Genomic DNA, 25,148 nt, shown 5'->3' on the forward strand with positions numbered 1-25,148 from the left:
TAGTTGTCTCATTAATACTGATAAATTGGCTAAGAAACTTGCTTTCCCTCTGTGAAACAGGCTGAGCTTTGATAAGATTAGACAGTTTTACAGCTCAGCCTGGAGAGGTGGGGGTGGGGAAAGGATAAGAAGGGAAGAGAATGGCTCGCAGGGAAGAAACCCGTTTTGCTTATGGACAATGAGTGAGCGTACGGGGTTGGAGAAAGGACACCTGGGCCGGCAGCAGCCTCTCTTTATGGCCCCTTGAGGCTATCGCAGCTCCGTAGACCATGAGGTCCCCGCCCCCCAGTCGGTGGGCTTCCCAGCGTGTTAAATGTAGCATTTGAGCATCGTTCTGCAAATACCACGCAGTGACTTGTGCCGCCTAGAAGGGCATTCACTAGGGCCGATGCTCCACTAGGGCCGAGAGCCCAATGCTACCCTAAACGCAGCCGCCTTCAAGGAGCCACCGGGCTCTTTGTCGCTCTTCAACGCGGCTGCCCTTTGGGAAGCTGGGGCCACGCGGGGAAGCAGAGCTCTCGAGAAACGGAAGATCGGGGAAGGGGCTCCCGGGAAAGAGGTCAGGAGAAGGGGCTCCGCTCGCAGGTAAGAAAAGGAGGGGCGGGCCAGCGCATTAGCCTTAGGCGAAGCATGGCAAGGGGGAGCTATGCGAAACATGCCCGGCCAATAGGCGTCGTCCGAATTGCCGTCAGCGTTCGAAAGGAACAGCGGCCGTCCAATGAGAAGCGTCCTCGAACGCAGCCAGGATTCCACGCCGTCCACAAGTTGCGGCGGCGGCGGCTGGCCTCCCGCGTCCGCCTGGGCTGCCTGTAGCGCCGCCTGCCGGCCGCCTCTCCTGCGCCTGGCTCCTCCCCTCCGGCTGCCCTCCGCCCTGCTCGGCTCGCTCACTCGCTCGCTCCCCGGGTCTCCTGGTGTATTATGTCATCTGCAAGCGGAGCGCCCGGCCAGGCTCCCCGAGACGGCGCGCAGTGAGCGGCGGAGGAGCCGGGAGGCAGCGCTGTGCAGGGACCCGGAGCTGCGCCGGCTGGGCGCTCCTGCCTAGGACGGCTCCCCTCGGCCGGCTGCGCCGCCGCGCCTTGCTTGCTTCCCCTCGTCCCCCGGTGGCTCCGCTGTCCTCGGAGGGGGTCTCCCGCCCGGGAGCCAGGCGGATGCCGCCGCAGCAAGAGGGAGAGACGGGCTACATCAGCAAGCCGCTGCCGGGCGGCTGCGAAGTGCCCCCGGTGCCGCCGCGGAGGGTCCGCAGCAGCCGGGCAGCGGCGCTGGGGGCCGCGCTGGGGAGCCGCTGCCGGGCCGGGGCGGGCGGCGGCGGCGGGACTGGCGGCGGCGGCGGAGCCGAGCCTCGCCGCAGCATCAAGTGCGTGCTGGTGGGAGACGGCGCGGTGGGCAAGACCAGCCTGGTGGTAAGCTACACCACCAACGGCTACCCCACGGAGTACATCCCCACCGCCTTCGATAATTTCTCAGGTAAGGGGGCGGCGGAAGAGGGCTCCCCTCGGAGGCTGCCGAGAAAGCACTTCCCCTCGGGGCAGCAGGGTCGCGGCGAGGCGCCCCCACCAGCCTGCGATCCGGCTGGGCAGGCGCGTTTCGCCCTCGGAGCGCCGCGTGGACTCTGGCTTCTCTTTCAATCGCCGTCCATTTCTAGCCTTGAGACTCAAAAAGGGGCGGCTCCCCTCCTTGGGAAGTTCGCGATGAAGAGCTGCGTTGCTCTTTGAGCTCCAGGTGGATGCAGGTAGAAAGGAGGGGCCGAAAGAGGATCCCCCCTCCTCCACGTCCGAATATATTGGGAAAGGATCAGTCTTACGGTCAGGGGACCAAACGGGTTAGATTAAGCCTCTTTCCTCGGGAGGATCGTCTAATAGAGAAAGCAGCTCCGAGAGATACGTGGAAAAGAAACTCTTCTTTCTTTTTTCCCGCATGCCCGTTCCAGAGGGCCCGAACTGAAGAAGTGCCCCCCATTAACCGAATTATTCGTATTTAGTTGTATATAACACGCGCCGTTTAAAATGCAGGCGTGCTGTGCTTCCTCTGGAATACGCCCCCTCTTTTTTTGCAAGGTTGAAAGGCTCTTACAAATCTTGACCTGGACTTCGAAACAACCGAGGTCAAGGGTGATTGTAACTCAGCGGTGCAACATTGACTTTTCACGCAGAGGGTCCCTGATTCAATCTCTAAGGCCCAGATAGGCCCACATTTGAAATTCTGGAGACCCGCAGCTGGCTGGACCAATGGTCTGACTCTGTACAAGCGATTTTTACTTGGAGTTAAGTTCCACTCTGTTAAATGAGGCTGACACATGCATACGCCTTAATGTACTTGTTTGCTTCTGAGTTTCGAAGCCTCCACCATTTACAACAGTATTTTCCATGCAGTTTCCAGCTGTGAGGGTTAGGAACTTGGTAACAACTAAAAACAAGATTATTTGAGTTCTAACTAGTTCTTATGGGGGCAACCTGTAGTGTGTGGGTGTATATATAAACATGCCTTTATATGGCAGATATTCATATTTCAGGGCAAAGTACTTTTATTGCCAAGGGCTCCTGTGGGTCTGATTTACCCTGGGCTCAGGCGCTATGCTGAGTGTGCTGTGCCCACACAGATAATTCTGTTCTTTATTTTCCCAAAACGTCACACTTTCCTATCATCTTGCAAATCCTCTTGGCTGTCTCATAATCCTTATCCCTTTAGTTGGGTTCAGAAGGGGGGGAAAGTAAGCTCTTGTCCAGTCCCCTCCCCCACCTTCTATTAGTTTAAATCTCCATTGATTTTCGGGGGGGGGGCGCAGGGAACAGCGTGGAGAGATGGCTTTCTGCTGTTTGCCGTGTGAATTGTTGTAATTAAATAGCCCCTGTCAATCTTCCCAGTTTTTAATAAGGTTTCTGGGTGTTGAGTGGAAGCTGCTGGGTCATCAGTCCTGGCTTAACTCCTTCGGGGATAGATACGAATCTGGGAGCTGCTTCACATTTTTACAGAAAAGAGGTGTCCCTGTGCATTTCTGTGCTGACTGTGTCTCTTCTCCAACATCTGAAGGGCATTTTCATGTCTGAGAACATGTGATAAACACGCACCTACTGTTGGGAATTTCAGTCATATGTGGTTTGTGTATGTACACTGTCCAGATATTCAGATGCCCTTCAAACAGAAAACACACTGCTGACCTGCTGTGGAAGTGCTGGGGTCTTCTTCGTTGTTTGCCGCTGTATTGTGGCCTTTGTCCTTTGTGGTGAAACATTCTCATTTTGAAGAACAGGCTCTTACAACCTCATGTCACCAAAGGTGCTCTCCCTGTCCTTTGCACCAGCTTAGACCTGAGCAACCCAGCCCTCTGCAGCAGGTATACTTGGGAGTAAGTTCCATAGAGTTCAAAGGGAGTTAGGTGTGCTCAGCTGCTTCCACAGCAGTACAGTTTGGAGACTTTATGTGAGCCCAGTCCAGCCAGCCACTCCTTCCTGGAGCACATTACTGCCTCACATTAAACTGTAAGCGGTTTTGCTTTGCAGCAAGCAAATACCTGAAGGGCACAGTTTTTCTGCAGTATTGAAAATTGATACAGCAAAAGGAAGTGACAAAAGCAATAAATCTGCAGCCATTTGGGGGGAGGGGATTAAACCAAGCAAAGCCCACCCCCTCAATTAAAAAATAGCATATTGTGTTTAAACAGGGAAGCGATGGTAACAATGGCCTGTGATTACACGTGGTTCTTTATCAAGCTAGTTCTTTTCTGAGGGTGGAATGATAAATCCTCTAGTCAGAACTGAAAGGGATGCAAAAAGAGCAGCAGCTTTGCAAGAGATGTGTCAATATTTGCATTGTCTTTTCTGCTTTAAGGCAAAGAGGGGTTGGAGTAGGGGCCTCCTTTGTGCCAGGACTTTGGGGGGGGGGGGGAAGTGACAAGAAAATCAATCCTCAAGCAAGTTGAAGGGAATGGGGTGGGTGGTTGGGATGCAAAACTGCCTGAGTGTTTGGGGACAGCTTTCTTCTTTCTTTTGCATCATTCAGTGATTTTGCTACTTAGCCCATTGGGAGTGTACCAAATTTTTAAAGCCCTGAAGGGCTTGGGTAGGCCTCAGAGTTGAGACTGAGGCGGCTTTTGAGCTCCTTAAATCACAACCGGTTTAAATAAATACGAGGAAAGACCTAATTCTTCATAAGTGGATGAAAGTCTCACTGACTCTTCCCTCCCCTTCCATTTCAGCTGTTGTATCCGTTGATGGCCGGCCAGTGAGGCTCCAGCTCTGTGACACAGCTGGCCAGGTCAGTAAAACTACTACTTACTTGAGTGGAAGGGTGGCCTAACCTGGGGCAGAGGGAGGAAAGGGGAGGAAGAAAGAGCTAAGACCCTTCTTGGGTGGAGTGGTGTGGGCTCTGCATTGTCACTTCTTCTCAGGTTGCTTCCCTGGGTGACATGAGAAGGCTGGGAGGGAGGCAGCAGGAGCCCAAAGGCAGGTCCTCCCCACACCGGGAGTATCCCAGCTTCCCAAGGCTTGATGCTTTGTGTGGGGAAGGGCTGCAGCATGGCCTTGTCCCAGGTGGCTTCTCAGTTACCTTGAGGGCATGGGAAGGAGCAGCCCTGCAACAGCTCCCTTGTTGCCAGAGTAATGTGAGGACTACATAGGAAGGACCGGCTACTGTGGGAGGAGAAATACTTCCTGCTCTGATTTGCGGTAGGAGTATTCTTCTGTTGTGCAAAGGTGGGTGGCGATGAGTCACCCACCTGTGAAACAAAAGCACATGTTTACATGTGAATTTGTAAGCAGCCCACCACCTGATTTGCAATGGATGGTTCAAAAAGACAAAAATATACTGCGCTACACACTGTGACGCATGGGAGTTTTCCCTTTACAAGCTCTCTGAGTGCATTTTCATAGAGTGGTTGCTTCTAACACACAATGCATAAGGGGACTTCCTGTTTCCTGCTGGCTGATACTGGGTAATCCAGCAGTTGGCCGCATATGAGCTGTGGGCACCTAGTGGCTGTCTTCTCCATCTTGTTATGGAGGGCCTTTTGGAGCCATGATTGCTCGTGACATCTTTGTCCTAGATCCATTGTTCCCGTGGCCTGTTAGCTGTAGATAAGAGATGGGAAAAGAGCCTCGATAATCTAGGGCTTTCTTTCGCCCTCCTAATTCATCTCAATCTCTGAATCCGCTCCTCAATTCTACTCCTTGTAGGAGCGCATTCCAGTTTTAAGCAACACAATGACATCAATGCGACAATTACTATGAGGACATGCAAACAAGCTCTAATTGTGCAAATATTTGTAACTGCGGCCCACAGCTTCAGTGCGGTACAGCATGCTTCAGTTCAAACTCTGCCTCCGAAGCTAAGTGACAGGGGTCTTTGGCTCTAGCCTTGCTCCCTAAGGGGCTTAAATCTGGGAAACAAATGAGCTCATGAACCCAGTGTCCCTGACTCTTGCCCTGTAAACCTCAGACTTCTTTTGCAAGTACTCCTGAAAAGAAGTGTATTCAAGTGGAAGGGGGCTTGTAGTAATTTCTTTAGATGTATTTTGAAGAACTGCACGTCTGTGTTCCTTCAAAAATTTTCTAAGTAAGAACCTCTGACCCCTTGCAAGTTAGGATGCATGTTTCAGTTTGGCAACAAAACACTGGCACTGGAGGTGCATCTTGGACTGTGTTTGCTCTTCGCTCTTCTTAATTTAAAACCCTTGGAAGCATGCTGTATTTTAATTAAAATGCTACCACAACTGAGGCAAATTGTATTGGTTTGGGAGGCCGGTGATGTTGTGCTTTTGTCCTGTCAGCAAGAAGGAAAGGTTGGGTGCAGGCAAGGAGTTGGTTTGCTTCCCTCAGCTGCAGCTCTTGAAGCCTCTGGGCCTAACAAAAGATTTGGTTAGCTGCATATCTGCCAGTAAGTGTAGTGGTGTTTTTCCCCGTGTATGTGTGTGTTGCAAACATTCTCGGCATGAGGCCTCAATCCAGATCAGGAGTCCTTTTTATGGGGCTCTGAATCAGGACAGGGAATGAAGGATTTTTTAAAAATCTAACCCACACTAGGATCTAGAACAGTCCCACTGGCAATTTTTTAAAAAACATACACAAAACCCTACACTTAAACAAAATAAAAAAAATCCTTCCAGTAGTACCTTATAGACTAATTAAGTTTGTTATTGGTATGAATTTTTGTGTGCATGCACACTTCACATGAAAGCTCATACCAATAACAAACTTAGTTGGTCTCTAAGGTGCTACTGGAAGGAATTTTTTTATTTTGTTTCGACTACGGCAGACCAACATGGCTACCTACCTGTAACCCTACACTTAAAGACACAGCTGCATAACTAAGCTGATTTTCATGAGTGGTATGTGGCAACTTTCCTCCCAACGATTATATTTTCATGTAAGAGTTAGTCGAATCTTTAGTGGTGCAGAAGTGACATATACTGCTGTGATCTGAAACAGGATCTGGAAGGTCGCTCCTTTGTTAGGCTTTCCCTGCTATAAACTGTGAAGGACCAGAACACTGTGATCATCACACAGGATCCACAAATCAGAAAATCATACCCCATGGCAAAATCAGTTTTGCTGCATAGAAAGAGCTACAAAAGGGCACATAGCATGGAGGTTGAGTGGGGAGTGAGGCAGCACATTGGGAAATGTGAATGTAAAGGTGTTCTTTATTCATGGCACCAGAAGTGTGTCAAGTGTAGATCATGAAAATTGGACGACAACAATAAATATGAACCTATAACAGCAGGCCTCTGAAGGGCTATATTAAATCATGAATCCTTCCAGAGGATCACGTTATATGACAGTGTGGTGCTAAATCCCTCGCACCTTCCTGTATCAAGCTTTGCCTGGATTTAGTGTGAAATCTCTCATCAACTGTGTCTTGATCATCTGAATTCCTCAGTTGTTCAGATCCATTGCTTTCCCCTGCTCAGTCAATAAACCATTCAGATAAACCAAATCAAAATAAGAAACACACTGAAATAGGAAGCAAGCAAACAATATTCAGGGTCTGTTCATGTTACCACTCACTCTGCATGCAGTGCTATCTTACTGCTGGCTTTAGAAGCTGCATTCATATGACCAGCCTGATCCATTTGTACCACAGCCATCAGCCCAAGCTGAGAGCAGGTACCCACAGAGCAAGGAAGCCTGGGATTACTCAGACAATGTTCCAAGCCACATAGAGGCAGCAGGAAGCAGCCTGTTTACAAATTTAGGGTTAATAGATAACCTGATGCAGAGATTGACCAGGGGAGTCCTAAACAAAAAAAACCCATCCACACTGTTCCCATATTCAAGCCCTTCCTAACACCACAGAGCCCAAAGGACCAGGACAAATATCTCTTTTGAACTTTGAACTCTTAGTTTCCCAGAATATTCCTGAGTGTTTTACAGTTCTCCGAATTAAGTGTTACTCTAATATCAGTTTGAAGACTGTGGTTGCAAAATTGGTACAGCACAGTTAGGTTGGAAATCAGATCGCTGTGCTACTTTCTGTGGGATGTCTTCAGCATCTTAAAGTAAATAAGTCAAGATCTTTTAGTTTCTGCTTACAGGAGAAATTCCCCATTTCTTTCCTGTAGTAGTTCCTTGCAGCTGGTTTACTCTGAGCTAGTCCTAATTAACCATTGGTGAGAATCTTATCAATGGGCTTAAGCAGAGGTACAAAAACCCAGTCTCTTGGTATGCACTGGAGCCCGAAAACTGCCCACTGACACCTGGTGAGGTGCAGAGTTCAAGAAGTGCTGCTGTTATTCACTCTGGTCCCTAGAAAATCTCACTGTCTCATGTTTTGGGGCAAAGTCACTTCTAGTTTAAATTTACCTAACTCTTTGCTGGATTGTGGCCAAGTACGTCAGATTGGATCTCTACATTGCTTCATGCATCTGAGAACTGCCTTTTCCCTTTTGCAACTGCTCGCACTGGCAGTTCATAGCCATCTTGTGATTAGACAAGATCCGGAGATCAGGTTCTGCATGACTCTTTTCCAGCTGCCAAATCTCCAGGTGGCAATTTTCCTTCCTTTTGCTTAGGTTTGTGTTAATTCCATTTAATTCCCTTTGTGTTGCACCAGTTCTGGTGGCTATCCCATTCATCCTGCATGAGTTCTCATACATCCTTCTGGTATTTATCGTGCCTCCTAAGTTAGTGCCATCTGTAAGTTTCATCTACGTGCTCCCACTTCCCTTCCAGGGTACTAATGAAAATAGTTATATGAAACAAAACCCAATAGTAATCTCTGAGGAATTCCACTAGGAAAGGGGTAAAAGCTGTCTTTTCAGCAAAGCCTTTCCTTTGGTTCAATTCAGTCTCCCATTTGCCTGTCAGTTCTTGCCGGATGGGTGGCCTGCTTTTATTGTATCATCACTCCTGTATGGCTATGCATTCAGCAGAATCATCTGGGACAGCCTTATAGGACTTTGCCACTTCCTAATGCAGGAGGTAGATCATAAAAAGGAATGATGTCCCATGTCAAAAACTCCTTTGCTTGTCAGGGGAATATGGAGGCTAGCCTAGTCTTTGCCCTGATTTGCTGGATTTATGAGGATTTTTAAAAATGGGGTAGCATTCAAACATGCAATCCCTTGCAGTATCATACAGTGGGTACAGTCCCAGGAGAGCTATATCCCAGCATTTCCCTGAAAGCCCTGATCTGTAAATTCAGCTGCAGCCCTGTTTAGATGTTGCAAAGAAGGGGAAGAGGCAACAGAGAGGATGTAGGGTTTGTGCAGGAATTCCTAGGTATGTGGGGTGATTTCATAAGCAGCTGGGGAGTTGGAACACCTCTCTCCCTCACCTTGAACCATGGAGCTTTGAAGGGCTTTTTGTGGCTGAGCAAATGGTCTCTCACCATTCACGCTTCTTTTCCCCATTTCCCCCCAGGATGAATTTGACAAGCTCCGCCCACTGTGCTACACCAACACAGACATCTTCCTGCTATGCTTCAGCGTGGTGAGCCCTTCCTCTTTCCAGAACGTGAACGAGAAGTGGGTTCCTGAAATCCGATGCCACTGCCCCAAAGCACCCATTATCCTCGTTGGGACACAATCGGACCTCCGGGAGGACGTCAAGGTCCTCATTGAGCTGGACAAATGCAAAGAAAAGCCCGTGGCGGAGGAGGCCGCGAGGCTCTGTGCCGAGGAAATAAAAGCCGCCTCTTACATCGAGTGCTCCGCTTTGACTCAGAAAAACCTCAAAGAAGTCTTTGATGCAGCCATTGTTGCTGGCATTCAGTACTCGGATACTCAGCAGCAGCCAAAGAAATCGAAAAGCCGGACTCCAGACAAAATGAAAAACCTCTCCAAATCCTGGTGGAAAAAGTATTGCTGTTTTGTATAGTATATTTTGCAAAGGCTTTGAAAACAGCAGTTGGATACTGGGAGCGGGTCAAAGCTATATTAGCTCAAAATCTCTCTATTCCAGAGCACACGGACTGCATTCCACAGCTCTACATGCTGCTAAAAGTCATCCATTGTCATTGGAGGTGGTGGTGGTGGGAGGAGGAGGACCTGAGGGGAGCTGGTTGATGTGCATTAGGTGGAAGGTTCCCACCCGGAGTCAGTGGAGTTTCCTGTTGCCAAGGGACAACTACCCCACACTTCTATGAAATCAGAAGCTGGGCCGAGGAATTGACTCCATGCAGAAGTGGGAGGAGCCGCAACAGAGGCCTCTGGTGCCAAGGCGACACAGAAACCAGGAAAAGACTATAGGAGGACAGAGTTTGACAGGTGGATGTTAGAAAGTGTGTGCTACTTAATGACACTTTGCTTCCCACGCGCCTGTTTTCAGTCTTGCCATCTTCAGAAACTATAACATGCATTCCAGAAACATCCATAGTTTGATAAATTTAGCAGAATCTGCACGTAAATCCTATATATTTTTCTTAAGACGATATGCCTACTTCATGCACAGTGTAGGGATGTCTTAACACAATGAGCTGCTTACATAACTGCATCTTATTTGTAGACCCCTGACTTACAGATCTTTTACATGGTGTAAATGTGCATGCTTGCCAAATTATAAAAAACAATAATAATGATGATATTTTGAATAGCCTTGGGTTGCTTTTCTATTTCTAGAGACCCCATGACAGGTTTTTTATCAATTTATAAAGGATGTAATCCTCCCCTTAAACGATGCACCAAATACCTGTGAAATGTATGTATCTGATGGTCTAAGTCAATGTGATGATGTTTTCTACAAGATAATCTCAACTAATTACATTATAGTCTTTTTCACATAGTCAGGTACCGCACATTTATGTACCTTAGATAGGGCCATCTTTCTGCATGATGGAATTCAGTGCCTATCAATATAAGGTGAGGTGGGATTAGAACAAGCTGTCAGTCATAAGCAGTAGGAAATCCATCCATTGATGCCAATGGAAAAGTCTTCCAGGTAAATGCATGGCCATAGGAATTGGTCCTGATTCAAAATATACCAAATCTGTCCCTGTCAATTTTCATGTAGTGATTTAAATGTTTTTTTAAAATGATCACAAATGCGGGCTAGCAGTGGTGGTAACTACCTAGGCTGCATGCTTTGTCCATGGTTTCTTATGGTCTTCCATATTGCTTTGAACAAAATGAACATTAGCCAACATGCAACACATTTTTGGTGGTGACCCAAATCCCTTTCAAGACAATTCAAAGGTATATTTTAAATTTTAACAAAATGGCCTGCCCTTGCAATAGATTACAATGTGATGGATCTAAAATGTGGAATATTATTTGCTCCAATATCTACCTATAGAAATTCCTCTTCTAATTAAGTAATGCAATGCAGTGGCGTAGCGTGGGGGTGCAGGGGGGCCCAGCCGCACCGGGCGCAACATCTGGGGTTAGGGCAAATTCACAGGTTAGGGGGCGCAAATCCACGGGTTAGGGGGCGCAAATTACTTGCCTTGCCCCGGGTGCTGACAACCCACGCTACGCCACTGATGCAATGTTCTGAATTCTGGAGATTGAGCTATTTAGGAACCTGATATTTGCAAAATGAGCGCAAAAGCCTTAAGTTATTGTCTCCTTTTCTGTATTGTCAAGATTCCTCCTCCCACCAGCCACCGCCTTTAAAGTAGGCTTCTTCTTCATTCCATTATCATCTTAGGTTTAAACTGGCCTAATTCAGGCATAATGAGGAACAATGGTTTTCTGCTACATTAATGAGCTTTGGATTTACATGTTTCCCTGTCCTCCCTTTTCATGTGCCAACATCTGCTTTAGTTTTTAAACTAACCACAGTTCTCTGTGAGTCCAGGCTTCGGGAACTGTGGTTAATTCAAAAGCTAAAGCAGATGTTGGCACATGAAAGGGGAGAGGGAACATGTGAATCCAAGGCTTCCACGCTTAGAATAAGCTAGGATCAAACAGGTGGAAGCTAGGGGGCAGGTGGAAGCACATGAGTTCAAGGTTGTGGGACCTGTTCCTATACCAATAAACCATGGTTTCCCATTATGTCTGAATGCAGTCTACACATGCAAGCCCTGCAAACAGAATCCACATCAGATCTCACAGGGCTCCTGCAGAACCTCTATATTCACTGCATCTTGTACATGGGAAATACCAGTGTGGAAATCCCAGGCATGTACTTGCCCAATTGTTTAGCACCCAGGGCATTAAAGTATTTTTCTTCCAGCCTTAGGTGAAGTTGCTGCCTACATTTTTTTCAGTGGCTCTCATTTTTCCTAACCTGGTTGGGATACGTTTCCTGTTTCAATGTTGGCAGTAGCTTTAGACTGACTCAGCCCTCTCCTGCCCATCTGGGAGAACCATCTTTTCAGTGGGTGGTGATGGTGGGGCAGACAGCAGAGATTCAGAGTTATCCAAAGCCCTGCTGGACTGTTGCAGGAGGGCAGAAGTAACGGTTTCTGCCTTTCCAGATATATTTTTTTAATGGGAACTATTCCTCTCCTGTCATTTCTGATGGGAGAGAATGCACAGACACGAGTTCCAGGGCTTACATACGTTTCCTTTAGTTTCAGGGGACTGAGAAGGGTACTTGTAAGATCCATCAAAGCTATGCTTTTCCCTGACCCATCCCCAGCATGCTTCCTTTAGGCCTCTGATGATATTGGACCTCAAATGTTGGTGAGGCAAGGGCCACAGAGATTTCTGCAGTGGGAGGTCCTATCTCAACACACACACACCCCTACCCCTGCTCTGACTTTTATATTCAGAGCAAGGTCTGATTCATCCCATAGCCCCAGGAATACACTCCCAGGGACCATAGACTTGCATGGCCCATCAGAATGTAGAACACTATTTTTTAAATTTTCAATGCATACAGTAAGTCTGTCGTTTTGTTACTGCACTTATTACTGTAAGTAATAAAAGCATAACTAGCAGTGCATACAGTTTCAGAGGGAAATCAAGAGGGGGGAGTCCTTTCACTTGCAGCGTGGTTTAAATATTGAATCCTTTCAACTCCCCTTATTAGGCTTTTTGGTGTCCCATCTTCATAAAAAAGCAGGTCACAGAAACCAGGAAGAGACCAAAATGGAATAAGGGTAAGAAGGGAAACTCAAGGGTAAGCGGGGGGTCCCCTCACAATTGGACGGACTGCTTATTTTGTTCATTCTTGTTCTTAAAATGTGTTGAAAAACAAACTCACCCAAGTCTGCATTACATGTGTCTTCTCGTGCTTATCTGTGATGACCTCCATTGACGCCATGTTTAAATAACATTAAATGATGCTTCAACCTTTCGGGACTGTTCTCCTTTTCTAGTCTAGCAAACTGATCTATGTTACAGAGGGCCAAGCTACACAAGATGCAGGAGGGCCATGATCAGGTAGCCTGAGTAAATTATAGCTACAGGGCTCCCCAAATTGGATTGGGGCAGTGGATTTGCAGGAAGGTTTAAACAAATAATTTTAAACATAATACTCTCTGTGCCATTCCTCCATTCTAAATTCTCCCTCCAGCTCCGGGAGAAAACGTACATAAGGAGAAGAAAAACTATTTGGCCTGGATTCTAAGATGAGTGAAAGGAAGGGAAGTTTGTAGAAGAAAGTTTGCTCTGTGGTCCCTAAAAAGCCTTTCTTGCAGGGTGGGAGCTGCCACGAACAATATACGGCGAGGTTTGGGTTGCTTGGGGAAGGAATGGATGGGAAACCCCATGTTTATTGGAATCCAAGCCTGATTCTGGGTGATTCTCCTTGCTCCAGTGGCATCTTGCAGCCCATTCCACATTGTTCTGGAATGCAGGAAGTCTGCTGGAGATAAGAGGCATCAGACTTTCTTTCTATGATGTTCCTTAACTTATCTTGGGATGCATGACTACAAAAAGAGCTTGTTTTTAGTTCTTTGGGTACATATCCTTCAATGCATATACAACCATTTTACCGTTTCAAATAGTTTGAATCAGATATAGAAAATCCAATAATTGGATTTTTTATTTGTTTATTAAAGAGCTACGGTAATCAAGCTGTGTCTTTTCCTAACGGCCTCATTAGGCATAGGCTCCAGTTCTGCAAAACCCCTTGATAAAAATTGGCTACAATGTTGCTCCTGACCTAGTTGAACTACTTGTAAGATCGAGGCCAAATCCCAACTAAATCACAGGGTGAACTTGCTGAAATCCATGGACTTAATGCCATTGGGTCTACTCTTGAGTCTGACTTAGTTTGACACAACCAACATTCCAGAATCTATGGGACTTAGGTGTGCTAGAAGCAATGCATAAAATACACATCATCTGCTGAAAGTTTCAAAGTGTAGTGGAAATCTTGACTGGAGTCAAATGAGCCTGATTCAATAAAAATATGTTTGCTCCTGCAGTGCCATAGCTTGGAAAATAAGTTTCCATTGCACAGAAACTCTGTATGTTAACTTGCTTGCATATGGTCAACAATAAACTCATAATGGTGAGAAGTTAACATCTGGTTTTCTGAACTTTCTATATGCAGGGCTTTAGTGTTATCTGTGGGTATGTGGATACTGACTCGAATGTAAGGGCCAATCTCTCTCTCTCTCTCTCTCTCTCTCTCTCTCTCTCTCTCTCTCTCACACACACACACACACACACACACACACACACCCTGCCACCTTTATTGCTCCCTTGTACAATGGGAATAAAAGATGGATGATTACATTTTTATTGGGAGCTCAAAAGGAGTACAATGCTTGCTGGAAAGGGAGTGGAAACTTTGCCTATCTACTATTAACACATGGGGGCTGCTTAGGCTGCATACCAAACCATACACTCCATAAAGCAGTCAAGTTTCATAAGGCCGCAAAAATCATGGCTTTTCAAAAATGCAACTCATTCTGACTTCTCTCTTTTCCCAAACAGTGTGACGACTTGGTACATATGAATTAAGTGATTTAATACAGTACTGTTGTAGATATTGGTATACTGCCAGCTACACGCTCTTCTTGAATGTTTCTTTAAAAAAACAACAAACAAAAACACCTAATTTGCCCGTTTGAGTAGGAAGTGTCTCCTGTAGCCTATAATCTGATGTGCCTTAGGACGTTTTGTTTTCAAAAGTGTGGGCTATACTTAAAAGCAAGCTTTCTGTGGGAACGTTATCATTCCCCCTCCCCTCTGAAAATAAATTCTGATGGCTCTTTGGCCTGCCTGTTTTACAGACAGCGTTCCTCTCCCCATGCAGATACCCCAAAGGAAGTCTGATGATTTCTACTTACATAACCCTCAGCCAGCGTGAGGCTACTTGCATGTCCTGAGGGGTGCATTTCATGGGCTGCTGTCAATTTCATTGTTGGTGCTTAAATGCCACATTGAGCTTGCTCTTCTTAACAACCTAAAATAGGTCTGTGCTGTTACACGGCTCACTCCAGCGCATTGCAATAGAGGAAGGACATATTTTCCTTCCAAATTGGGGTCCTGGGAAGCTGTCTGCTTCCAAATAGACCTCCTCTGTCCCATGCCATGTATTCCATAGCAGATAAGGTCCAATTATTTATTTAATGTATGCGTGGATGTCATGTACGTTTACACTCATCCTTTACGATGCAGTCTCAATGCAGGTTACACACTACTTAAAACAAGTGAGCCGTGTAGTATTTAACAATAGTAAGCCATCAGTTACACCGAATCAAACAGCAAGCAGATGCAGCAGTGATGTAGCAGAAGAAGTGATACTCGTGACTGCACCCTTAAAGGCCGATGCAAAAAGGTATGTCGTGATGGAACCAGAATACCCTGGAGGGCAGGGCATTGCACAACCTGGGGCCCACTAAAGAGAAACCCCTCATATGTGTTTAATTTATTAGTATACCGCCCTATACCCATAGGTCTCGGGGGTGCCTTACACCTCTTATAGCTGAAGGAGCGAGTGTCTCCACCCCCATCATTCAGCATGGACTCTGAGATCCAGCTCCGAGGGCCTTCTGGCGGTTCCCTCACTGCGTGAAGTGAGGTTACAGGGAACCAGGCAGAGGGCCTTCTCGGTGGTGGCGCCTGCCCTGTGGAACGCCCTCCCATCAGATGTCAAGGAAATAAACAACTATCTGACTTTTAGAAGACATCTGAAAGCAGCCCTTTTTAGGGAAGTTTTTAATGTTTGATTTTTATTGTATTTTTAACATTTTGTTGGAAGCCGCCCAGAGTGGCTGGGGAAACCCAGCCAGATGGGCAGGGTATCAATAATAAATTATTATTATTATTATTATATTACATACTTTACAGCGGGGTAGGACCACCAGCAAGGCCTCCCCTGCTGAACATAACATCTGGTCAGATCTATGTGGGAGGAGGCACTTCTTAAGATGGGCCCAAGTAGTTTATAGAGTTTTATATGTCGATGCAAACATCTTGTATTGTGCTCGGAAGCACTCCGGCAGCTGGTGCTGACCTTTAAGAACCGGTGTGGTGTGTCCTCCCCTGCCCTGGCTGCTGCATTCAGCATTGGCTGCAGCTTCCAAACCATCAAGGGAAGCCCCACAAAGCGTTTGCTACAATAGTCCAGTCTGGAGGTTACCAGAACATGGGTCTTGACTGCAGTCAAGCGATCTCTGGTCACAGGTGTCCATAATTGGTGAACAAGCCAGAATGGAAATAGGCACCCCAAGCCTCCCTGAGCCTCAGGTGACAAGGCTGAATCAAGGAGTACCTCCTCATTTCTTCAGGAGAGAGCAACCTTGTCCATAACAGGTCATCTGCTCCCTTCTTGGACCTGAGAGCCAGCAATTTACAATGCTCCCATCTTGTCTGGATTCAAGTTCATCTGGCACACAGCACCTCCAGGCAACAGTCCAGCACCTAACCTGCCTCTGCTGATTCATATGGCACAGATAGAGCTGTATGTCATTGCGTACTTATGACACCCCCCCAACAGCTTCATATACTGTAGGTGTTAAATAGTGTTGGGGGGGGGGCTAGATTGACCCCTGCAGGACACTGCAAATTATTTCACAATGGCTACCCTCCCACAATGGCACAGAAGTAGAAGTGAAACCATTGCAGAGCACACCCACCCCCAATTTCCAAATCCACAAAGCTGCTCCAGGAGGATACTATGATCAAACGTCACTGAGAGGTGAAGGAGAATCAATATAACTTCCTTTTTTTTTGTCCCTCTCTCAACAAAAGTCATCGACCAAGGTGGCCAAGACTGTTTTGGTGTCATACTGGGGCCTGAGTCTGGACTCAGAAGGGTCCAAATGGTTAACTTCTTCCAACTACATTGCCACCACCATCTTGAGCACCTTGCCTAAGAAGGGAATAATAGCACTCAGGTGGTAGAACATCAACACTTCTGGATCCAGAAAGGTCCTCTTAAGGGCAGGGCACACCACCGCCTCTTTAAGAGTACCTTCCCATCCCACACCAAGGCTTTCTCCACTTCCTGGGCCCACCCAGTTAACTCCCTCTGGTCCACTCTTATAAGTAATAATGGGCAATGGTCAAGAGGAAAAGACCATATCATGAGGCTGCAACAATTGAAACTGATTTAAGTTAACAAGAACACAGTGTTCTGGACTGAATTGATTTGGCCAAAGATGCCATTTCAACACTTATTTAAAAAGCAAAAGTCTGATTTGAAGTTAGCCAGGCTGTTTCTAAGGGAAGTAATGGGAAATAGATGGCATGAGGAGCTCCCTTAGGATTTTTTTGAACCCCAAACCTAGGGCTTCAGAGGGTCATGGGATAGGACTGGCATAACTGGATTTGTTCACCCCTCGTTTAGATTTGGCTGCCCTTCTAGCCAGATTCTTTTGTCCACTGTCTCTGGGAATTAACAGTTAAGTACGGATGTTAACCAGAAACTGTTTTCCATGTTTCCCTCTGTCAAGGGACCATGTTGGAATGATCCTGATAAATGTTTGCTTTTAAAGAATTCAGCTGTTGCAGTTTAGGCCCCTTTCAAGTGGGTGCATATATGTGTGTCTGTATCAGCCCTTCTCCACTCTGGAGCTGCTCAGATGCTTTGAATTACAACTCCCAACAGCTCCAGCCAGGCTGGCTGGGGCAGATGGGAGCTCTAGTTCAAAACATCTGGAGGGCACCATCCCTGCCCTTGCCCTCGCTTCCCCTTTCCACCCCACGCAACTACTAAGCTCACTTTTCACCTTTGCAATCTGATTTCTGAAGTCACTTCTCTCTTCTGTTTCTCAGCCCTGTTTTCATCTTCACCTCAAGTCCATGCCTCACCCTCCTTTTGTACACCCCTCTTTGCACAAAAAGCCACTCTTGCATCTTATTCCACACACACTTGCAGCTACTCAGCAACCTTTTCATCCTCTGTCCAACTATGAAGTCACCATCCCCTTGTGTTCTAAAGACCTTTCCATGCACCTACTTTCATCTTCATCCCATTCCTGTGCCTCAACTCGCCTGCTTACATAACAACCTGTGCTGTTGTTTAAAACCAGTATTTCCCTTTCAGTTTCTCCCCACTCTTGCTTTACTTAAACTTCTGTCATTGTTATAAACCACCTCTTCTTCCCTCTCAGTGTCCCTCCCTTCTCCCTTCAATGTCCTGGCCACTGCTGCTGTGCAAATTGCCTTCACTTTTGTACACATCTTCCATGTGTTGCAAATATTTTTACTTTCTTGTAAAATCTTGCATGAACAGAGACTTTGCCCCAAAGTACTTGTTTCATCTGGCAAAGGAATGGTAAGAAAGAAGGAAAGCTGCTTTTACCAGGACTACATCAGTTTGATTTGTTAGTTCTATGGTGACATGTAAGTAGGGTTGCCAACCTGCCAGAACACAAATGTCTACCCAGAATTTTGCTTTCATTTTGGTTTTATGCCAGCTGCCAAAAAAGCAAGGGGAAGGAACAATTCCCATATGTTGTTGTTGTTTAGTCGTTTAGTCGTGTCCGACTCTTCGTGACCCCATGGACTACAGCACGCCAGGCACCTCTGTCCTCCACTACCTCCCGCAGTTTGGTCAAACTCATGCTGGTAACCTCAAAAACGCTATCCAACCATCTCGTCCTCTGTCGCCCCCTTCTCCTTGTGCCCTCCTTCTTTCCCAGCATCAGTGTCTTCTCCAGGGAGTCTTCTCTTCTCATGAGGTGGCCAAAGTACTGGAGCCTCAGCTTCACGATCTGTCCTTCCAGTGAGCACTCAGGTCTGATTTCCTTAAGAATGGATGCATTTGATCTTCTTGCCGTCCATGGGACTCTCAAGAGTCTTCTCCAGCACCATAATTCAAAAGCATCAATTCTTCGGCGATCAGCCTTCTTTATGGTCCAGCTCTCACTTCCATACATCACTACTGGGAAGACCATGGCTTTAACTATACGGACCTTTGTTGGCAAGGTGACATCTCTACTTCTCAAGATGCTGTCTAGGCCTGTCATTGCCCTTCTCCCAAGAAGCAGGCGTCTTTTAATTTCGTGGCTGCTGTCACCATCTGCAGTGATCATGGCGCCCAAGTAAGTAAAATCTCTCACTGCCTCCATTTCTTCCCCTTCTATTTGCCAGGAGGTGATGGGACCAGTGGCCATGATCTTCGTTTTTTTGATGTTGAGCTTCAGACCATATTTTGCGCTCTCCTCTTTCACCCTCATTAAAAGGTTCTTTAATTCCTCCTCACTTTCTGCCATCAAGGTTGTGTCATCTGCATATCTGAGGTTGTTGATATTTCTTCCGGCAATCTTAATTCCAGTTTGGGATTCATCCAGCCCAGCCTTTCGCATGATGTATTCTGCATATAAATTAAATAAGCAGGGAGACAAAATACAGCCTTGTCGTACTCCTTTCCCAATTTTGAACCAATCAGTTGTTCCATATCCAGTTCTAACTGTAGCTTCTTGTCCCACATAGAGATTTCTCAGGAGACAGATGAGGTGCTCAGGCACTCCCATTTCTTTAAGAACTTGCCATAGTTTGCTGTGGTCGACACAGTCAAAGGCTTTTGCATAGTCAATGAAGCAGAAGTATATGTCTTTCTGGAACTCTCTAGCTTTCTCCATAATCCAGCGCATGTTTGCAATTTGGTCTCTGGTTCCTCTGCCTCTTCTAAATCCAGCTTGCACTTCTGGGAGTTCTCGATCCACATACTGCTTGAGCCTTCCTTGTAGAATTTTAAGCATAACCTTGCTAGCGTGTGAAATGAGTGCAATTGTGCGGTAGTTGGAGCATTCTTTGGCACTGCCCTTCTTTGGGATTGGGATGTAGACTGATCTTCTCCAATCTTCTGGCCACTGCTGAGTTTTCCAAATTTGCTGGCATATTGAGTGTAGCACCTTAACAGCATCATCTTTTAAAATTTTAAATAGTTCAGCTGGAATACCATCACTTCCACTGGCCTTATACATAAGACTATATATATATATATATAGTCTTAGCTGATAGGTGAGCACACAACATTTGTCCTATGCACTGTCTTCTGGCTCTTCCGGAGTCCCAGAATGGTTGATATTCCAGAGAGGGCAAAGTTCTTTATGCATCAGCTTGGACATGCAACATCTATTTCAGTCTTTGCTCTCAGCTTGTAAGTCATAGAAGTAGTCAGTGTAATTCAAAACTTCTTTCCTGTAACTTAAAAAATAGCTTTTCTATTAAAAGAAACTGTCTCATTTGCACTTTCTTTTTTGAAAGCTGATGGGCACCAAACAATCATCCTGCTGAGGCCATGCTCACACTTAAATTGCTCCCTATTGGTGGCTGACTCTACATGGTGGACCATTTACATGCAGCACGGATGAAGAGTAAGTGGTCCACTGCCATATTCTTAGAATTAGGAACTTGAGCAAGGACAGAATCCATCCTGCTCCTCTTCAACAGTTTTACTATTCCATGGGAAGTTCTATTCTAGGAAATGACTTCCTGTGGCCCTCCATCCCTGACAATAGACCATGCTGGCTGGGGGTGATGGGAGTTGGCATCCAAAAACATCTGGAGGGCCACAGACTCCCCATCCCATACCTTTGTCTTAAGTTACATTTGGGAAAATCCAAGACCTTTTTATCTTGATTCAGGGAGGCTCACTATTTCCTACACTTTCCATGAATGTGATGGAAAGTGAAGACCTTTGAAAGGCACACTGTTTAGCTTGGCAACTTGTCCAGTGGAAATATGAACAGGCGGATGTCTGAAGAGTCAGCAGTTTTAATTTCCGGCAGGTACCTGTTGCTGAATTACATTGAACACGGCTCACATCTTTTGAGGATCCAGCGGTTCAGCTTATCCCATGCACGTAATCTGAAACCTTCAGGTCTTTGAAATGCAATCAGCCCTTGCTTTGTTCCCTGGAGATGTTATGCTGGCTTGCTGGACAGGAAGCCCATAGTCCTGTTTGCCTATTAACTTTCAGCAAATTCCGTGTTCACCCAAAGGCTAAGAATATGATTTTGCCAACAATCCTTTTGCAAAATGTAAGCACTGCTTGAATAAACACAAGTGTTGCACAAAGCTGATATAAACAGATGTCTTTTTGGTGCTGTGTAAGCTGCTGTTGCACACACCCACACATCTGGACAGCACTATGTATGGATTATGGAGGTCTGGCTGTGTTTTGCCCTGTGGTAACTTTGACCATGTGCACGGTGGTGTGATCAAAAGGCCTTTTCAGCTGCCGTGTCTGAAATATTGGGTGAAGTGGGAGCTGAAGCTGATAAGAATGCATTGATGTAAGTCCATTGTAAATAAGGTTTCCCAGGAACACCAAAGCCTTTGTCATTTTCTGATGGATGAACGGACATTCCTGTGGGGGAATTTTATATTAAAGCCACGTGCTTTGTAAAGTTTTAGCTTGGGAGGAGGAAGAGACAGGTCAAAGTTTTGATACACGGTAGTGTTGTCTTTGACACGTTGTGACTTTTCGGTTGCCATCTCAAAATGGAGATCCACTGAGAACTTGTTCTTGTGAAAGGATTAAATGCCTACGGAGCTGCTCCGCCCTGTTCCACACTGAGTTTCTGGCAAACTCAGAGAGGGGGAACCTGTGACCCTCCAAATATTGTTGGACTCCAACTCCCATCAGCCCCAGCCAGCATGGCCAGCAGTCAGCGATGATGGGAGCTGGGAGCCCAGCAACATCTGGAGGGCCACAGGTTCCCCGCCCCCAATTTTAAGTGCTGATGGCATGGCAAAAGGTCAGATAGGTGCTTGCTAAACCCTTCGCAACAAATGGTCCATCTAAGATATCCAGCATTAATTGCCTGCCAAAAGTCAAAAGTCAAAACGGAAAACAACAGCTATGTGAATAATCTCTGAACTTGGAAAAAGTATGCCATTGTGATGAGATCGTTAAGGGTGTCTTGTTGAAATAAGAACAGCCCTTCTGGATGAGACTAAAGGTCCATGTAGCCTGTGAGCTTCTTACCCTAGGAAGGACTATGCAATGGGGAATGAACATGGAGATTCTGTAGATAAGTCCATCAAAGATGCAGGCTCTCAAAAATGTTTGGCATGCTCACCTGGGCCTGTGTCATATGTGGGCTGAAATGAGAAAAAGGGGTTGCAAAGCTTCAGTAGCTGCAGTGATGTGCCCTGCCCTTAAGAGGATCTGCCTGGACCTAGAAGTGTTGAAGTTGTACACACACACCCACACACACACACACACACACCCACCCCAGTGGCTATTATTTCCGTCTTAGGCAAGGCGCTCAAGATGGTGGTGGCAAGAAGTAGCTGGAAAAGGTTAACTATCTGGGTTCTTCTGAATCCAGACTCAGGTCCCAGTACAATACCAAAACAGTATTGGCCACCTTGGTCGATGGCTTTTGTTGAGAGAGGGGCAGAAGAAATGCAATGTCCTGTATGTGGAAACCAGAATGAGAAGGAGAGAGCAAGAGGAAGAGAGGTAGATTTGTCATATCAACACTCAGTCAACAAAATGCAAGTCACAGTTTGGCAATACTGACCAAAATCTCACAAACCAGTTTTGGACTTTTCCAGCTTGCTCATGGCTTTATGACATTTTGGTTAGTCTTAAATAAGGTGTTTCCATACTGCGGTTCCCATGGGTCTATCATGGTAGCTACATATAATTTTTGAGTGCCTTGGAGAACACTAAAAAAAATGTTTTTTTAAAACCTATTGCTAGCAACATGTTATAGGTGCAAACTCATTCTCTGAAAAACAGACTATGAAAAGGTGAATCAAAATGAATATACACAGGATGCTTTGTGTTGGCTCCCCCTCAAATAACCTATGCTCAGACCAGCTGCCCACAACAAGCCTATATATAAACCTATATTAAGCTTCTCAAACTGGGAGGCAGGTCTTTCTATGGAGTTATGCACAATGATGGGGCTGTGGGGCATGGAGAGGGAGAAGACAAGAACCACCCTCCCCGTCGAACCCAGATTTAATTTAGTTACGTTACTGTGGTTAACATGCTTTACCCTTGAGAAAAATTATATCTGAATGAGGCCTGAGATTGCTGTTTTGCTAGTTTAGGCAACGAAGGTTGGTAGGATGGGAGAAAAAAGAAACAATATCTTATTGCAACAGAATAGAACTCGTTTTTCATTATCTGGAGCTCATCTCCAAAGCAGAATGCAAGGTTAAGGAGAACGCAGGCTGCCTTCCAGAAATGGGAGGAACTGGCTGTTCTGATCTCCCTTTCCACTTTCAGAAACCAAGTGAAGAAAAATCAGAGTTACTTCTCTGTGACCCTTCAATATGCAGCACTGATTTATTTTTTTCATTAAATCACATAAGCACAATAAATCATCAACAGTGACAGCTACATCAAGTGATGAAAAAGCCTCAAATCCTATCATATCACACCATTATTTGTTTCTTGCTCTATATATGTGAACTATCTGGGTAATGAGAATCTGAAACTGTTATTACATCTCCCCTCGAAGCCTTTTTGTGTCCTGCCTGTAGTTTAATGGATTAATTTAAATGTGCCTGGTCGGCATGTGAAAGAATGTTGTCAAGAGATTGAGATAGCTGGAAAAAATCAGATTAAAATAGTTTCTGTTTATTCTACATTCTTATGATTAATATAATTCCTTTCTTTAAACTGCTGTTTAGGTGAATTTTCTGGGCTGCTTAGCATAAGTCTACCATTGCAAGCGTGAAGTATAAGAGATTCTGCTGGATCGTCTTGTAGAAAGATGTGCTCAAGGCTCTCGCTGAAGGAGGAGGTGGGTGGGCACAATGATTTTTATCATAAGGTGGTTCCAATCTCCCATTAACACCATTTTGCTGTGCTTTGTACAGCTTTGTACCAATTAGTATGAAAGAAGAGGGTGCTTTGGAGCATGAATCATAGAATCATAGAGTTGGAATAGACCACAAGGGCCATCGAGTCCAACCCCCTGCCAAGCAGGAAACACCATCAGAGCACTCCTGACATATGGTTGTCAAGCCTCTGCTTAAAGACCTCCAAAGAAGGAGACTCCACCACACTCCTTGGCAGCAAATTCCACTGTCGAACAGCTCTTACTGCCAGGAAGTTCTTCCTAATGTTTAGGTGGAACCTTCTTTCTTGTAGTTTGGATCCATTGCTCCGTGTCCGCTTCTCTGGAGCAGCAGAAAACAACCTTTCTCCCTCCTCTATATGACATCCTTTTATATATTTGAACATGGCTATCATATCACCCCTTAACCTCCTCTTCTCCAGGCTAAACATGCCCAGCTCCCTTAGCCGTTCCTCATAAGGCATCGTTTCCAGACCTTTGACCATTTTGGTTGCCTTCCTCTGGACACGTTCCAATTTGTCAGTGTCCCTCTTGAACTGTGGCATGTACAGAGTGCTTCCCCTTACTACTGAATAGATTAGTACTTAGATCTCAGATGTGGATTTAGGGATAAAGGCCTCCAGCAGAGATTCATTGCTTCCAGGCAGACTCAACCACATCTTTCTAATTTGGGAATTATGCGCTAACGCAGGGATCAGTGGTGGATCTTGGGGTCTCGAATTTCAGTGGCACCGTGTGCAACACCAAAGTTCAGGATCCTTCCACCTCTCTATTCTAAATCATAGTTACAGCATCCCCAGAGGCACCCACCCGGAAGCTCTGCACCCAGTGTGACCGAACCGGTCGTGCTCCCCTAAATCCGCCTCTGCAGGGGTCAGCAACCCTTTTGAGCCAATGGGCATGTTTAGAATGCTGAGAAATTTCCATAGGTGGTAGTGACAAAATGGCGGCCTATGGGCCATGACATAACACAAAATGGCTGTTGCAGGGTGTCGCATAACTCAAAATGGTTGCCGTGTCTAAAAGGGCAAGAAAAGGACCACACAATGGTGCAGACATGTTCCCTGACATCAGACCCCTCCCATCAATGCAAAAAGAAAAAAGTGCACCAATACCAGCCGCTGCCATGCTCATTCACAAAGAGACTCTTTTCACCTCTCCTCTGCTCTGAAGAGAAGGGAGGGTAGGTGGGTGTCCAATCTTATCATCTAAAGAAATGTGAGCATGTTTAGAGGGTGGGGGTTCAATGCAGGAGAGGCCAAACTGGTACAAAGAGCCGGAACTGAGCAGGAAGACCAAAGAGTCCCTCATGGATTTCTGAGGGGATTTTTAGTCAGACCTTGCATAGGCTGCATAGGAGGCGATACTGGTGCGTACACTGGTGTCAGTGAGCAACACATTGGTGTCTCTCACACTAGCATCCTAGTCAAAATAACAAAGTATTCTGTGGCATCTTGAAGTCTAACATTTTTATTGTGGCAGAAGCTTTCATCCATGAGGTGTCTGAGGACTAAAGGTCACAAAATGCAGTAGATGACAACAGGGCTTTCGTATTCCTACACAAGTGCCCAAATCTCTGAATCAAAATAGACACAAAGGGA

The 25,148-nt window shown here is 46.0% G+C and overlaps 1 protein-coding gene across 1 annotated transcript; it reads left to right on the forward strand.

Moving 5' to 3' along the window:
• Positions 1-818: 818 nt before the first annotated feature.
• Positions 819-12,671, forward strand: RHOU (ras homolog family member U). Its single transcript, XM_028724021.2, has 3 exons — positions 819-1,464; positions 4,193-4,251; positions 8,853-12,671. Exons 1-3 carry the CDS (start codon positions 1,149-1,151, stop codon positions 9,306-9,308), a joined length of 831 nt encoding a protein of 276 aa, XP_028579854.2. The 5' UTR covers positions 819-1,148; the 3' UTR covers positions 9,309-12,671.
• The last annotated feature ends 12,477 nt before the right edge of the window (positions 12,672-25,148 follow it).

Source organism: Podarcis muralis, chromosome 3 (assembly GCF_964188315.1).
Source record: "Podarcis muralis chromosome 3, rPodMur119.hap1.1, whole genome shotgun sequence".
Classification (NCBI taxonomy): Eukaryota; Metazoa; Chordata; class Lepidosauria; order Squamata; family Lacertidae; genus Podarcis; species Podarcis muralis.